We start from the raw sequence: 16,397 nt of genomic DNA on the forward strand, positions 1-16,397 counted from the left end.
GAAGTGCCAGAAACTGGGTGGCTGAACCGCAAAATGTATTGTTCCACACTTACAGAGACTGATGTCTGGAGTCAGAGTCTCACAGGGCAAGGCTTTCTCTGAAGGCTCCAGAGGAGAATTCTTCATCTCTTTCAGCTTCTGGAGCTTGTTTGCAATCCTTGGTGTTGCCTGACTCACACCTGCCACACTTCCATCTCTGTCTTGCTTGTCACATGGCCTTTGCTTTTTGGTAACTGTATCTGTTCTCCTTTTGAAAGGACGCCAGTCATAGTGCATCAAATGTCCACCCCATTCCAGTATGATCTCAACTGATAATCTCTGTAATGACCCTATTTCTAAAAATGTTGACTTTTTTTTTTTTTTTTTGCCAGTGCTCAGATGAAACAACCTAGGGCAGTGTGCATAGCAGGCAAGTTCTCTAGCACTGAACCACATCCCTATCTCAGAAAAGATCACATTCTGAAGTCATGGGAAATAGGCCTTCAACAAATCTTTTTGGAGGGAGAACGAGGGCAGAATTAAATACATAAGTTTTCTACAACCAATTCTCCACAAATCTGACCAAGTGAAATTTTATAGAGCACATTTTTCAATGAACACTTACAGAAAAATTGAATGAATAGGTGAATGAAATGAATGAGTAAACAAAGAAATAATGACTCAATGAACCAACAATGAATGAGGGAGAGGTGATGCAAGGCCAACGCAAAGGTGGTATAATGTGCTGCCAACCGACCCCACGAGGTGGCGATGCAGGGAGCGGTTGCGATTGGAAAGATGGGCCCCTGCCGCTCTTGCCCTTTGTGCTGGCCTAGGCGCGGGCCACAGGGCGAGTCATATGACCCGCTCGATTCCTGGCCCCAGCCGGGGTTCTCTTCTGTGTCTGCTCGGGTCCAGCTGGGACTACAAGGAACCTTTAAAGGGTCCGCCCCGAGGCCCGCTCTTGTGGAAGTAGTCGCCGTCGCCGTCGCCGTCGCCGTTTGCCCGCCCTTCCGTCTGTCCTCTCCAAGTCTGCACCAGCCTGGCGCTCATCTCCTGCCTGTGGGACTGGTTCCGCTCGTTCTTCTGGAAGGAAGAGATGGAGCTGACCTTCGTGGGGCTGCAGTAAGACCACCTTCGTTAGTATCATCCGCGAGCTCACCGATTCGGTTTCGCAGCCAGCGAGCCGGCTGGACATCTCCCTCCAGGCCGGATTTAAGCCCTCCGTTCTTGGCGCGCCGGGCCGGTGGTGTAGGAGGGGGCTGCCCAGACGTCCTGTCACCTCTCAGGGGCCAGGAGTTGGCGGCAGAGATTGTAGCTCCAAGGTCAGCAAATGAAGATTTAATTCCATGTAGCCTTGAAAGGGCTGATCTTTTAGTGCGGTGGATGCTTGGAAAAGATCTAATTGAGCTTGGGGGGGGGCAGCTAAAGGGTTAACTCCGCCTGTTACTTTCCTTAAGGGTAGGATTTTGGTGAGTCTGTCATTTTCCAGAACTCGAAAGTGAAGAGCCTCTCAAGTTGCTACGTGGGAGAAAGAGCCCCATTGTGAAAGCAGGAGACAGGTGTGGGCGCTTTCCAATGCTGTGGGCAGCTTTGTCAGAGTTGAGTGAGCCAAAATAGTCCAGGTTCTTATGTACCTAGAGGAATGAATTGCCACACCTGGCAGTATGTAGTAAATCGCTATGTTCATTGAAGATCACACTTAGCTGAAGGCACCTCTGACTCTAGATGCCTCCCACTGTGTCTCTCAGTTGTGTCTGAATTCTGCTGTCTCAAGCATCTTGACCTCCTAGACTTTTGTTATTTTATTTTGTGCCTCTTTTAGTATACTGAAAGTGTGGACAATCATTAAATTGGTGTTTCTAATTGAATGAAGGGAAGGGAGTGGCTCACTCAACTTCCCTGTTTCTAACTGTATAATGGAAGCTGGATAATTATTAGGGTGGTGTGGTGTTTACAGTTGAATAGAGGGAAGAGAGTGATTCACTCAGCTCCTTCGTTTCCAACTGTACTAGCTTGACCTGTCCAATTTATTTATTTTCATTTGTTCTGAGGTCAAAGACCAAGGGGATTGCTTATGACTCTTAAGTCCTTGGTGAAATAGAGCAACAAGGGTGAGTAAGACTTGGAGAAAAAGAGATTAGCAGAAATCCAAACCTTTATTGAAGAATGCTGCACAGAAGTATAAAGAAAACTGCCTACTTGTATGGCTCCTTTTGTGACTTTTTTTCTTGGAATGACTGTCTTTTGTACAGGTGTATATAAGAGTGCCCCTAAAACTAATATGGAAAAACAAACTTTAGGAAATGTACTCATTTTAGAGCTTTTATGTGATAATGGAGGTTGGTTGAGATGGTGCGTGCCTGTAATGACAGCACTCGGGATGTTGTGGGACTTTGAGAGTCCAGAGAGACCAGGTGAAACAGGAGGATTTATTTTAGGTGTACACCAGCTTAGCAGAATCATATCCAAAGACTGAGCCCGGAACAAAGAAAGGACTCTAGTTTTATACGTGTGGTCAAAGGGGTTGCTGAATCTAATTGAATGAAAATAGTGAGTGGGCAAGCGAGTTCATAGAAGTGAGACAAAGGCAGTTAATAAAGCAGTGGCACTTCTGCAACTTTGCAACAACCATAGAGAGGGGAAAAATTGTAAGGGGAAACTGCTTAAGGTTGGAGAAGCTTGTTTTCCATGTTAAGTTTTGCTTCAGGGAGGCTGAGGCAGAGGATCACTGAGAGTTTGAGATGAGCATGGGCTACATAGTGAGTTCAAGGCCTTATTTTGCAGTACATAATAAGGCTTTATTTAGCCTGAGTGGAATGAATTTTCTGATATTTGTTTGCAGTAAGAATTGCAGTCATTTTATAAATCCTATCCCTTTCACAAGATTGAATTAATATACAGTGTAGCTAAGTGTGTTACTACAAGCAGTTGCACTTGTTGCAGAGAAGTAGTTATGCATGGAAAACCCAAAAAGTTTGAATAAATCTTTGAGAAACTTCTTGCTGATTTTTATGCTTATGTCTTTAATTGATAGAGTAGCTTAACATAATAAGCACGGACTTTGATGTCAAGCTACTCAGGACTTGATGATATCTGCATCAGCCACTTAGCAGCCTTGTATCCTCTTTGAGTCTTTACTTTCTCATCTGTTAAATGCAGATAGTCAAGTTTCTTACAGAGTTGCTCTAAGGATTAAGTGGATGAAAAATGTTAAGTGGCTAGCACCATGCCTGCCTGGAGGAATAGGTTAGTAGTAGCTGTTGTTATTTATAGGAGCTCTACCCATTTAATGCAGAAACAGTGAAAAATACTGAGAAGGAACTCTCAGGATATATCCAAATGTAGACTACAGTGGTGGATTCATGGTTTGTATAAAGTATTCATATCATGTTCCCCCCTCTTTTGCATTAGATTATTTTGCCTAATTCCGGAAAACTTCTGCAAAGCTGTTCAATTCACAGTGACTCTGGTTCCACTATTAATACTAGACTATTCTTTTTAATTTATTTATTTATTTATTTATTTATTTGGTACCAGGGATCGAACTCACTCGGGTCCTTGTGCTTACAAGGCAGGCACCAGAACCACTGGGCTAAATCCCCAGCCCTAGACTATCCTTTTTAAGTTTTAATGGTGTGGATAGGTTCTGGGTTTTGGTTTGCTATAGTGGGGCTTTTCAATGAGCTACGTCCCCAGCCCTTTTTTATTTTTCATTTTGAGAAACTGTTTCACTAAGTCAGCAAATTGCCTTGTCTGGGCTGGACTTTGAGATCATCCTGCCTTAGCCTCCAAGAGTGGTGAGATTTCAGGCATTTACCACCCTGCCTTGGAGATAAGTTCTGTTACGAAAAATAAATCCAGTGGCACAAAAAATAAATGAAGATCTATTAAATGACTTGATTTAATCATCCAACTTGCATGTATATATCACATTATACCCCATAAATATATATAACTATTACTCACCAATTAAAAATAATGATTTAGATAAGGAAAAAACTGGAGTATCCTTGTTGGTGCGCTTTAAAATCCTGAAAAGGACACCTTGATAAATTTCATCCCTTCATTTAAATTTCAGACTGAAAATTAATGTATGAGTCATAAAATATATTGAAGATGAAAAAAAGGATAATGATCAAAGGATTAGAGATTTTTAGATAGAAACAGTGCATGTAAAAGAGTAAAATGGGCCTTAATCTTTAAAAGACCAAATGCACAATTCTTTGTATTTTGTATGAAATGTTTGATTTTTAAGAAATACAGATTGTTGAACACTGTGTTCTTTAGGAAAAGAAGATATTTGGGAAGACTGTAGAAATCTGAATCTGGATCTTAGAGTTTGTAGAAAAGTAGTCTAATTTTGCCATCATTTTACAGCTGTGGCTAGGATATCCAGAGAGGTTAAGTAAGATTCCAAGAGCAGCAAAACTAATAAGTAGCAGAGAGAGAATTAGAACTTAGAGTTAATGCACTTTCTACTTTTTCCACCCATTTCTTTAGATAAGCATGAAGTTACAATTGTAGAACTGCAAATTGAGAGATTGTATTCCTTTAAAGGAATCTTTTTTTTCTGTATGTAATCTGTACTTTCACATGTGTGTAACTTTTTTTTCCCTGGTACTAGGGATTGAACACCAGGAAGCTCTACCACTGATCTACATGCTCAGCCCTTTTTTATTTTTTGTTTTGTGGCAGTGTCTCACTAAATTGTTGACATTATAGCTGTGTACTACAGTGTCCTGGTATAGTATTTTGTTTTGTTTTAGTCTGAGAAAAGGTCCTAATAAATTGTCCAAGCTGGTTTAACTTTCATTTCTCCTGCCTCTGCCTCCCAAGTAGCTGAGATTATAAATGCATCTTCTACATTGGGACTGAAAACATTTTAATGCCTTTGTAGTTAATAGATTTGCTCATTCCTTCATTACTAGACATCTGAGTGGTTTTCATGGCTTTGCTGTTGTCTATCAGTTTGATCTGGAATGAGCTCCAGAGGATGAGTTCCAGAGTTGGCATTTCAACATACATCACATTAACTAAATGACCAAATTGCTTTCCAGAAAGTGTGCACTGAGCAGATCTTCTGGATGGATTTCATGTGTAGAGTTGGACTTCAGCTAAAGACTGTGTCTTTTGTGTTTGTCGGATAAAACATGATTAGTTTTGTTGATGAGGCAAACTAGCAGTAATTGTAAAGTATCGTATTAGATATTGTTCTGTTTTTCTGTTTAGTATGTTTTAAGAAGCTGTTGTTTCTGTTTCAGCAGTTGCCAGGACTAAGACTGTAGAAAACATACTTCTTTTTTTTATTATTTGTAGGCAAGCTGTATAAATAGAAATATAGCTCATCTATCATGATACTAATTTGTTGTAAATTTAATGGTAGGTTACATATTCCGGAATCTGATAATGTTTCCATGTTATCCTCATTTAATCCTTTGGTACATAGTATATCTAGATTCTTCTTTTTCTACCCATTTTCCTCCCTCTAACCTTTCTTCTTCTCCTTACTTACAAAAGCTTTGTTTCCATTTTTTCCCCTGTATTGTTTTTTTTTTTATCCCATTTCCCTTTTTTCGTTTCCTCCTCCCCCCTCCCCCATTTTCCTTTTCAGTTGAACATTTTCTTCCTGGTTCCCAGTATCTGTCATCCATTTTGGTCCTTATTTTTGCTTTTGGGTTGTCAGATAAGAGAAACAATGTGATATTTAAACATATGTGTCCAATTTATTTTACTTAAAAGTACGGTCACAAGGAGCATCCATTTACCTAAAAATGTCTCGTTTGTCCTTTATGTCAGTGTAGTACTCCATTGTATATAAAAGCCACATTTTCTTTATGCATTCATCCATTGATGGGCATCTATGCTGTTTCCAAGATTTAGCTATTACAGATTGTGCTGCTATAAACATGTCTGTACATATATTGCTGTGGTATGATGCTTTTAACTGTTTTGGGAGGATACCAAGAAGGGGAATAACTGGGTCAAATGGAACCTCTGGTTTTAATTTTTCGAGGAATCTCCATACTGATTTTCACAGTGGTTGCACCATGCTTTACTTCCCCCAACAGTAGAGAAGGGTTTCTTTTTCTCCACAGCACCATCAGCATGTGTTATTAGTTGACATCTTGATAAAATCTATTCTTTCTGGATTGAGGTGGACTCTCAGTGTTTTTTTATTTGCATGTCTGAAATGACCAGTTATGTTGAACATTTTTCTATATATTTATTTGCTATTTCTACTTCCTCTGACAAGTATCTGCTCATTTCAGATGCCCATTTTTGGATTGGTTCTTTACATTTGAAGGGTGTGATTTTCTTTTTGAGTTCGTTATATATTCTAGATATTAGCTCTTTATCTGAGGAACAGGTGGCAAAAAATTTTTCCCACTCTGTGGGTTGTATCTTCACTCTGATGGTAGTTTCTTTTCCTATGCAAAGATGAGGGGAGAAAAGATGAGATCCCAATTGTTGATTCTTTGTGATATTTCCTGTGCAATCGGGGTTTTGTTCACAAAGTCTTTGCCTAAACTTATGTCTTCAAGAGTTCTACCGGGCTGGGGATTTAGCTCAGTGATTGCGCCTCCTGCCTCGCAGCTCAAGGACCCGAGTTTGATCCCTGGTTCCAAAAAACAGTTTTCTACCTATTCTCAATTCAGGCAGATTTAGTGGGTTTTTTAAATGTTTAGATCTTTGATCCATTTCAATTTTAGTTTAGTGCATGGTGAGAGATACAGGACTAGTTTTAGTCTTTGGCGTGAGGAAAGCCAGTTTTTCTAGCAACGTTTATTGAAGAGGCTATCTTTCTTCCAGTGCAGGTTTTTGGTCCCTTGTCAAAGATAAAGTGGCTGGGTGTATTTGGAGTTGTTTATGCATCTTCTAGTTTGTTTCACTGATCCTCAGGTTTGTTTTTTGCCAGTACCATGATGTTTTTATCACTGTACATTTGTAGTATAATTTCAAGTCAGGAACTGTGATTCCCCCTTCCTTATCTTTGTTGGCCCAGAATTGTTTTTGCTATTCTGGGTCTCTTTTGGTTCCAAATAAATTTTAGGATTGTTTCCCCTAATTTTATGAGATATACTATTGGTATTTTGTTCCGGATTCCATTAAATCTAACAATTTTGGGAGAATGGCCATTTTTACCATATTTTACTATGTTGATTCTTCCTACCAAAGAACAAAGGATGTCTTTCTGTTTTCTGATATCCACTTCTAACTCCTTTTTCAGAGTATAGTAGTTATCAATGTAAAGGTCCTTATGTCCTTAGGGTGATTTGTAAGTATTTCATTTTTCTTGATGCTATTGTGAAAAGTGTTTCCCTAATTTCTCTCTCAGTGAGTTTGTTTGTGTACAGGAATGTTACTGATTTTTGGGTGTTGACCTTGTATCCAGCTACATTGCTGAATTTGGTTATTAAATCTATGAGTGTTTTGGTGGAATTTTTGAGGTCTTCTATGTAGAGTATCATGTCATCTGCCATAATGATAGTTTCTTCCTTTCCTATCCTTATTCCTTTTCTTTCTCTTGTCTAATATCTCTGGCTAATGTTTCCACAGCTATGTTGAATAAGAGTAGTGATAGTAGACATTCCTTGTCTCCTCCCTGATTTTAGAGTGAAAGCTTTCAGAGTTTGACCATTTAGTATGATGTTGGCTGTTGGTTTGGCTTTTATCAGATTCAGATAAAGACTGTCTAATCCAGGGTCAGGGATTTAGCTCAGTGGTGCTGCTGCCTCCCTGGCAAGTGCAAGGTCCCGAGTTCGATCCCAGGTACCAAAAAAAAAGACTGTCTATTCCAGTTTCCCTAGGTTTTTTTTTTATTATCATGAATTAGTGATGGACTTTCTCAAATGCTTTTCCTGCATCTATTGAGATGAGATAATCATGTAATTTTTGTCCTTGCTCCTGTTAATGTGATGTATTATATTTATTGATTTGCAAATGTGGAACCATCCCTGCATCCCTGGGAAGAGTTCTACTTGATCATGGTGTATAATCTTCTGGATAACTTGCTGCATTCTGTTGCCAGTATCTCATTGAGGATTTTTGCATCTATGTGCATGAAGGAAATTGGCCTATAGTTTTGCTTTTTGGTTGGATCCTTCTCTAGTTTTGGTATTAGGTTAATGCTTGCTTTCCAGGAATGAGTTTGGGAGTATTGCTTCCCTTTCAATTTCATTAAAGAGTTTGAGGAGTAGTGGCATTAGATCTTCTTTAGATTCCTTGTGGAATTCAGCAGTGAGCCTGTCAGGATCTGGGCTTTTCTTTGATGGTAGTTTTTAAAATTACTTCAATTTCATTGACTGATATTGATTTATTTAGAATTGTTATATCTTTTTTTTTCCAGTACCAGGGATCGAACTCAGGACCTTGTGCTTTCAAGGCAGGTGTGGTGCCACTGAGCTACATCTCCATCCCAGAATTTTTTTTTTTTTTTTGGTACTGGGGATTGAACTTGGGTCCTTACGCTTGCGCCACAGGCAGTGAAACCACTGAGCTAAATCCCCGGCCCTATCCCAGAATTTTTATATCTCCTTGATTCAGCTTTGATAATTCATATGTAGCTAAGAATCTGTCCATTTCTTTTACATTTTCCATCTTTCTAGAATACAAGGTTTTAAAGTAGGTATTGATGATCTGGACTTCTGCAGGTTCTGTTGTGATATCACCCTTTTCATTCCTAATTGCATGGATTTGAGTCTTTTCTTCTGTTGATAAGGTTGGCTAAGCGTTTGTCAATATTATTTCAACTTTCAACAAATGAACTCTTCAATGCATTGATTCCTTGCTTTCTTAGTTCCAGCTGCATTAATTTCTCCTCTGATCTTTATAATGTCTTTCCTTATATGAGCTTTGGGCTTGACTTACACTTATTTTTGTCAACTCTTGAGGTTCAGCATTAGGTTTTGTTTGTTTGTTTGTTTTTGGTACCAGGGATCAAACTTAGGACCTTGCACTTGCGCGGCAGGCTCCGGGACCACTGAGCTAAATCCCTGGCCCAACATTAGGTTTTTTATTTTAGCTTGCTGGTGTTTTGTGATGTGGGAATTCACTGTTAAAAATTTCCCTCATAGGACTGCAGCCCATAAGTGCCAGAATGTCATACTGGCATTATTGTTTAATGGGAGAACATCCCATGTGAACCTGAGAAGAATATGTATTTTGATATTGTGGGGTAGAACACTGTAAACAACTACTAAGTCCATTTGTTCAAAGGTGTGGTTCAGTTCTGATTTTTCTTTATTAATTTTTTTGTTTAGTTGATCTTCTATTAATGACTGGAGTATTGAGGTCCCCCATTACAATTGCATTAGTGTTTATTTGATTTTTCATATCCACTAATATTTGTTTTACATAGTTGGGTGTGCTAGTATTTGCTGAATATATATTTATGATTGTTATCTCTATGTTTTGGATTGTTCCCTTAACAAGGATATGGTGACCTTTGTCTCTCTTGATCAGTCTTGGGTTGAAATATAGTTTGTCTGCAAATCAAATAGCTACTCCTGCTTTTTTCTTGTCACATGGAGTATTGTTTTCTATCCTTTGAATTTCAGTCGATGATTCTTTTTGAGTTAAATGTGTTTCTTGTATGCTGCATTTTGGTGGATCATGTTTTTTGATCCATTATGCCAGTCTTAGTCTTTTAATTGATAAATTGAGACCTTTTACACTGTATGCCTGATATGGTTTTGACTTATCCCTGTCATGTTATTTGTCTACTGATGATTTTCTTTCTTTCCCCCCTTATTAATTGCGAAGATACATTGGCAGGGTATATCAGTCTGGGTTGCAGGTTGTTTTCTTTCAGCGCATGAAATCCTTCATTCCAAGCTCTCCTTTGACCTAGGGTTTGTGTGGAGGAGTCTACAGTGATTTTGATGGGCTTTTCCTTATAGGTGATTTTTTTTCCCCCTCTCACAGTTTTTAATATTCTATTCTTGTGTTAAATTTCTGGATTCTTGACTATTATATGTACCTTGGTGTAGATTTTTTTGTAATCATCACTAATTGGAGTTCTATATTCCTTACATGTATGTCAAATTATTTTCCCATGCTTGGGAACTTTTCTAACATGACTTCTATGAACAGGTTTTTTGTCATTTGCAATATCTCCTGCTTTTTCATTGACTCTGATCAAAGTTATGTTATTCTTCTTTGCATTATCTATCAGCTATTGGATTTATATTTTTTTTTGTGGTCTCTTGCTATTTTTAGGAAATTTTTCTTTTCATGATTGCTAACCACAAACTTTTCTTCTAAATCTGATGTTCTGTCCTCACATTGGTTCATTCTGCTGCATACACTTTCAATATGATTTTTAATCTTCTAGATATGTTTGAATCTGTTTCATGGATTCCATTTCTTTTCAATGTTGGACATTCATGCTTCCCATCATTTTCCTAAGCTCTATTTTTTGTATTTGTATGTACTCTAGATTCACTAAACATGACTTTTTGATCATCATCTCTGTAGTTATATGAGAAATTCTCTAGAGCCTCATTCATCTGCTTTGATATTTCTGCTGCCATTTGAGAAAGTCCAGTGGGGTGGTTTTTTTATTTCTTCCACCTCCATGTCCCTTGGTTTTCCCTTGGTGACTTAGAGGTGTGGAGTTGCATCTTGTTTCCATGTTTTCTCATTTTCTATTTTTTATTTGTTTTCCATGTATGTTTGTAAATTGCTTGTGGTAGGTAGCTTTGATAATAATACTGAGACCTCTCTAGAAAATTATTCATTTTCAGGAATCTTTCCTACACAGAGCTGGCTTTTGGGTTGTGAATCTGCCCTAAGATTCTGTCTCTTTGATATTTTAGGAATTAAAGGCTGGTGTCTGTTTGGCCTAGCATCCATTTCTTTGGTATGGAACTATGGTATTGTTTATGACCTCCAGACAGTGTCTATATTGGCATACATGGAAGAACAACTGATCACAACAACTATGTCATCTTCACTAAAAGTAGTAAAACCAGTAATAACAGTAACATCAAGCACAATCCAGAAAATGACAAACTGTGGTAACTATTAACTTTTCACCTTTAATCATAGGTGCAAGCTTTATAATTATATAACACAATCTAAAACCAATCACAAAATTATACAGTAAACATCCTCTTAACAGATAGATTTTACCTTTAAGGGGAAGAATTTAGAAGGCATAGGAGGAAGAAATAGAGAAGTGAAACAAGAGAATTTAAAAGGGATAAGAGGATAAATAGAGAAATGAAAGCAGAGAAAGAGATTGGAAGCAAGGCTGAAGGGCAAATGAAGATTATCCAAGTAAACAGCAAAACTAAGAAACAGAGTCAGATCATTTGTGCCTTGAGGTCTAGTTTCCTGCTCTACTCTGCCTTGTCCCAATCACTTTTTACTCCTCACTTAGCTGCCACTGCATGCATTCCGTTGGGGGTTTTTGTTACATTCAGTGGGAGGAATGCTTCTCATATGCTGGTAACAAATATTGAATTCATTACATATGTTAGGTATTGCTTAAAATATTGCATGCGTTTAATACATTTAATGCAACCATGAGGTAGACTATTGTTATCTGCATTTTACATTTGGGAAAGTAAGGCATTATAAAATTAAGGAATATATGAGTACACCCAGATAGGCAACTGCTAAAGTGGGAATTGTAATCTAATGTAACTCTTTAGAGTCCCAGCAATGTCCTGGCACCAACTTGCACATTCTGAGCACATTGCATAAAACCCCAACCCACCTTCTTATGTGACTTCTACAGGCTGCAGACTGTATTGGAAGGACCAGAGAGACCCTCAAGCTATGCAATGGAAGCAGTGACCTCTGAGGATGTGGCTGTGACCTTCACCACAGAGGAATGGGCTTTGCTAAATCCATCTCAAAAGAACCTCTACAGAGATGTGATGTGGGAAACATTTATGAACATGGCTGCTATAGGAAGAACATGGGATAACCAGGAAATTGATGAGGCATACAAAAATTGCTGGAAAAATGTAACAAATGAAGAGGTAGAAAAATGCTATCAATATGAAGCTTGGAGTCAACATGAAGAAATATGCCTTGGGACCCTAGCTGCTAATGGGAACCTGAAACAAGCTGGTTTAAAACCAGTTGAAAGCTTTGCTTGTGGAAAGTCCTTGACTGGTCATTCATTGCCAAATGTGCCCATCTTGGCTCACACCAGACACCAAACATGTGAGTATGAGGGATTTGAAGAGAAACTGTCTAAATGTAATGAACCTGGGAAAACCTGCAATGATTCCCAATTCTTTCAGAAGTATGCAAGGAGAAAGGCTGTAGAGAAACTATATAAGTATGAGGAAAGTGGGAAATCCTACTCTGATTGTAGTGAAAGAACTCACCCTGAAGTGAAGACCTTTGTATGTAAGAAAACTATGAAAGTCTCTAGCACACCCAATGACATTCAAATCCATGAAGGAAGTGACAGTGGGGGGAATCTGCATGTATGTAAACAATCTGAGAAAACATTCAGTCCATGCAAATATTGGCAGAGACGTGAAAGGAGTCACACTGGAGAGAAACCCTACGTATGTAAGCAATGTGGGAAAGCATTCACTACACAAAATTATTGTAAAATACATGAAAGTATTCACACTGGGGAGAAACCCTATGAATGTAAGCAATGTGGGAAAGCATTCAGTACACACAGGTATTGTAAAATACACGAAAGAAGTCACACTGGGGAGAAACCCTATGAATGTAAACAATGTGGGAAAGCATTCAGTACTCACACCAATTGTCAAAGACATGAAAGATGTCATGCTGGAGAGAAGCCCTATGTATGTAAGCAATGTGGGAAAGCATTCACTACCCAGAGTCGTTTTAAAATACATGAAAGATGTCACACTGGAGAGAAACCCTATGAATGTAAGCAATGTGGTAAAGCATTCAGTACACACAGGTATTGTAAAATACATGAAAGAAGTCACAATGGGGAGAAACCCTATGAATGTAAGCAATGTGGAAAAGCATTCAATACTCACAACAATTGTCAAAGACATGAAAGATGTCACACTGGGGAGAAACCCTATGTATGTAAGCAATGTGGGAAAGCATTTACTACACACAGTCGTATTAAAATACACAAAAGAATTCACACTGGGGAAAAACCCTATGTATGTAAACAATGTGGGAAAGCATTCAGTACACTTGAATATTGGAAAATACATGAAAGAATTCACACTGGGGAGAAACCCTATGTATGTAAACAATGTGGGAAAGCATTCAGGACACTTAGTAATTGTCAAATACATGAAAGAATTCACACTGGGGAGAAACCCTATGAATGTAAGCAATGTGGTAAAGCATTCACTACACACAGTCACTGTCAAAGACATGAAAGAGGTCACACTGGGGAGAAACCCTATGAATGTAAGCAATGTGGAAAAGCTTTCACTACAGTCAGTTATTGGAAAATACACAAAACAATTCATACTGGAGAGAAGGCCTATGTATGTAAGCAATGTGGGAAAGCATTCAGTACCCACAGGTATTGTAAAATACATGAAAGAATTCATACTGGTGAGAAACCCTATGAATGTAAGCAATGTGGGAAAGCATTCACAACACACAGTCATTGTAAAAGACATGAAAGGAGTCACACCCTGTAGAAACCCTGTGTACATAAGCCATTTGGGAAAGGATTTTCTACTAAGTCCTAATTTTGAAGACATCAAGAACTCACATTGGTATGAGACCCTATGTGTATAAGCCAGTGTTTGAAAGTATTTACTAGTAACTTTTCACTTTGTGGACCTAAAAGAACTCACACCTGGGAGAATCCATATGTATTAAGCAATGTGGAAAAGCATTCAGTACACATAATTACTATCAAATACATAAAGGAAGTCAGACTGGGGAAAATGCCATATAACTAAGACTCTTTTGAATATGCTGTGAAAATTTCTTATATGGTGGAGACCTATAGAAATAATATGAGAAGTTTGATGTCAATTTTTCCTTTGTATATTTTCCAGTAAACACATTCCCAGATGGAGATATCCTAAAAGTATACATATTGTGTAGTGTTTTTCTTGTAAATTTCTGGATTATTTATCTGTAACAGTTACTATAAAAATAAAAATTGAGTTGATGTGAAGAGTCCCAGCAATAACTCCCATATTTACACTACCTTTAAATGGTGTTATCTTAACATGTTACTTGAGAAGTGAACAAGGCCTGCTAGAATAATCCAGAGTCATTATAACTGTATATTGAAGTGGTTATGCATAAGCTATTTGATTCTACTTTTTTAAGGATTAGCCTTGTAAATGACAGTTTTATTCCAATTCTATAATACTTTCACAGATCTTGATAAAGACTAGGTTTTAAGATTTTTATTTTAGTGAGTATGAGACATTTTGCTATTTGTATGTTAAACTTTGGTTGTTTATACTGAAGCCTTTCCATAAAGGTTTTTTTGTTTTTGTTTTTGTTTTTTTTGCATACTGCAGATCGAACTCAGGACATTGCACTTGTAAGGCAGGCGGCAGTACCACTGAGCTAAATCCCCGGCCCTCTTTTGGTTTTTTTAGAGGAGGAAAAGTTTATTGTAGCTCATCTTTGTTTTTATTAAGTCTATAGGAGTTATGTAAGATACATAACTTACTAATTTAAGCCATTGTGATAGCTCTAGAAATCTCTCTCTATTAGGTCACTAAAAGAAGGAAAATTTTTCTTTTACTTTTTTTTTTTTTAACATATGGTTATACAGTGAAACTAAGGGTGTTTTTCATATTGCTTCTCTAAATACCCAGTTTTTCCTATGAGGGAAAGAAGAAACCTTTAAGCAAAGTTGGTTTTTTAAGTTTTAATTATTATTTACTTTTCTACATATGCTAGGGAAACACACTAACATTAACTAAGCCTTTATGCCCCTTTAAGTTTTTTGTTTTTGTTTTTTTTGTTTTGGGTACCAGGAATTGAACTTGGGACCTTGTGCTTGCGAGACAGGTGACAGAACCACTGAGCTAAATCCCCAGCCCTGCCCCTTTAAGTTTTAAAAAGCATTTATGTTAAACAGAAAAGTTAAAAAATTTTTAAATGTAGAGACTATCAAATAAAATGGCATTGCGGTGAGGCCTGAATGTGTGATTTCTAAACTAACTCCCAACAAACTCATGCTTCTGACTTTATTGTTATACAGTGCTGCAGGTGCCCAAACTTTATGTAATTGACAAATTTCACAGATTTTCTACATGAAAAACATAAATATTCCCACCTCTAGACTATAATGCACCTCTCTCTCTCGAAGACTCATGTTCTTTTTCTCTGATTATATACTTTTAAAATTCTGCCTAATCCCATTTTGCCTCTTTAAAAAAAAGTTGTGTTTATTAAAAATTATTGTGGAATGTTAATGTTCCTGGCACAAGTATTCATACATTCCCTTGCTTTGACAAGTTAGCAAATACTGTATTTGCCAGAGCTCTAGAGCACTAAAATTTCTTTTAGGGTCCATTTTTGCATTGTTATTGCCGATGGGCTTCTGAATTTCTGGGGGTTTTTTTAAAAGTTTTTTTGTTTTTTGGTATCAGGGATAGAACAGGCTTCTGAATTTCTGAGTAGAGATGCTGCACTGGGACTTGATGGCTGAGTGGTTGACTAAGGATGCGCACTGGCACATTAATTCACAGATCAGCAAGTTAAAATTTAATATGGATTTACTGAAAGTATTATTAGTGTGCTGTTAATGAAAGATGTAATGAACATAGGAAATAGTCATTAGAGACTTTCTGAAATGAATGTTCTTCAGGAATAGAGGAATAAGTGTTTTCAGGTATCTAATTGAAATTATGGTTTGAAGAACATTTTAGTCCTCAAGAGTTGTCTTTATAATGGAGGTTGCTGCAAAGGAGCCCCATTTCTTAGTTTTTGTTGTTGTTATTGTTGTTGTTGATCCTGAGACAAAATATCCAACACCCACAAGTTAAAGTAGGAAAGGCTTATTTCAGTGCACAATTTGTAGGGGTTTCCAGTCCAAATTTGGTTGGTTCCAAGGCAGGGTGGCACAGCAGAGGGCCATCACAGAGGAGAAACAGTTCATAGCAGGGTAGGCAGGAGACAGCAAGCAGCAGCAGATGAGGCAGGGAAATATCAAAAGCTATGCAGTTGGGCCAGGGATTTAGCTCAGTGGTTCTGCCCCCTGCCTCCTGCCTGCCTTGAAAGAGCAAGGTCCTGAGTTCGATCCCGATACCAAAAAAAAAAAAAGCTGTGCAGCAGCAAGCCTGCCTCTCCTTTTCATCCCATCAGCCTTTTGGCTTACCCAGCTGAGCCTTCCTATTATCCACACCCAGAGGTATGCTAAACCAATCTGACTGATTTAATAAGCACTCCCAGTCTCACACACTTAATCCCAACATCACACCCTTAATCTACATTTACACAATTCTGGATCCAGCCACCTCCAAAAA

The 16,397-nt window shown here is 38.0% G+C and overlaps 2 protein-coding genes across 2 annotated transcripts in view; both read left to right on the forward strand.

Moving 5' to 3' along the window:
* Positions 1 to 762: 762 nt before the first annotated feature.
* Positions 763 to 15,063, forward strand: LOC110343901 (uncharacterized). Its single transcript, XM_087182041.1, has 2 exons — positions 763 to 1,304; positions 11,726 to 15,063. Exons 1-2 carry the CDS (start codon positions 778 to 780, stop codon positions 13,593 to 13,595), a joined length of 2,397 nt encoding a protein of 798 aa, XP_087038167.1. The 5' UTR covers positions 763 to 777; the 3' UTR covers positions 13,596 to 15,063.
* Positions 1,169 to 16,397, forward strand: part of LOC101707863 (uncharacterized) — a 57,698-nt gene continuing 42,469 nt past the window's right edge. Inside the window, exon 1 of the mRNA XM_087182047.1 lies at positions 1,169 to 1,304. The gene's annotated coding sequence lies outside the window, so the exon portion shown is untranslated. The remainder of the gene's footprint in view (positions 1,305 to 16,397) is intronic.

The sequence above is a fragment of the Heterocephalus glaber genome, unplaced genomic scaffold, assembly GCF_053883595.1.
Source record: "Heterocephalus glaber isolate CG9 unplaced genomic scaffold, H.glaber_assembly_v1.0 deba00001472, whole genome shotgun sequence".
Lineage (NCBI taxonomy): Eukaryota > Metazoa > Chordata > Mammalia > Rodentia > Bathyergidae > Heterocephalus > Heterocephalus glaber.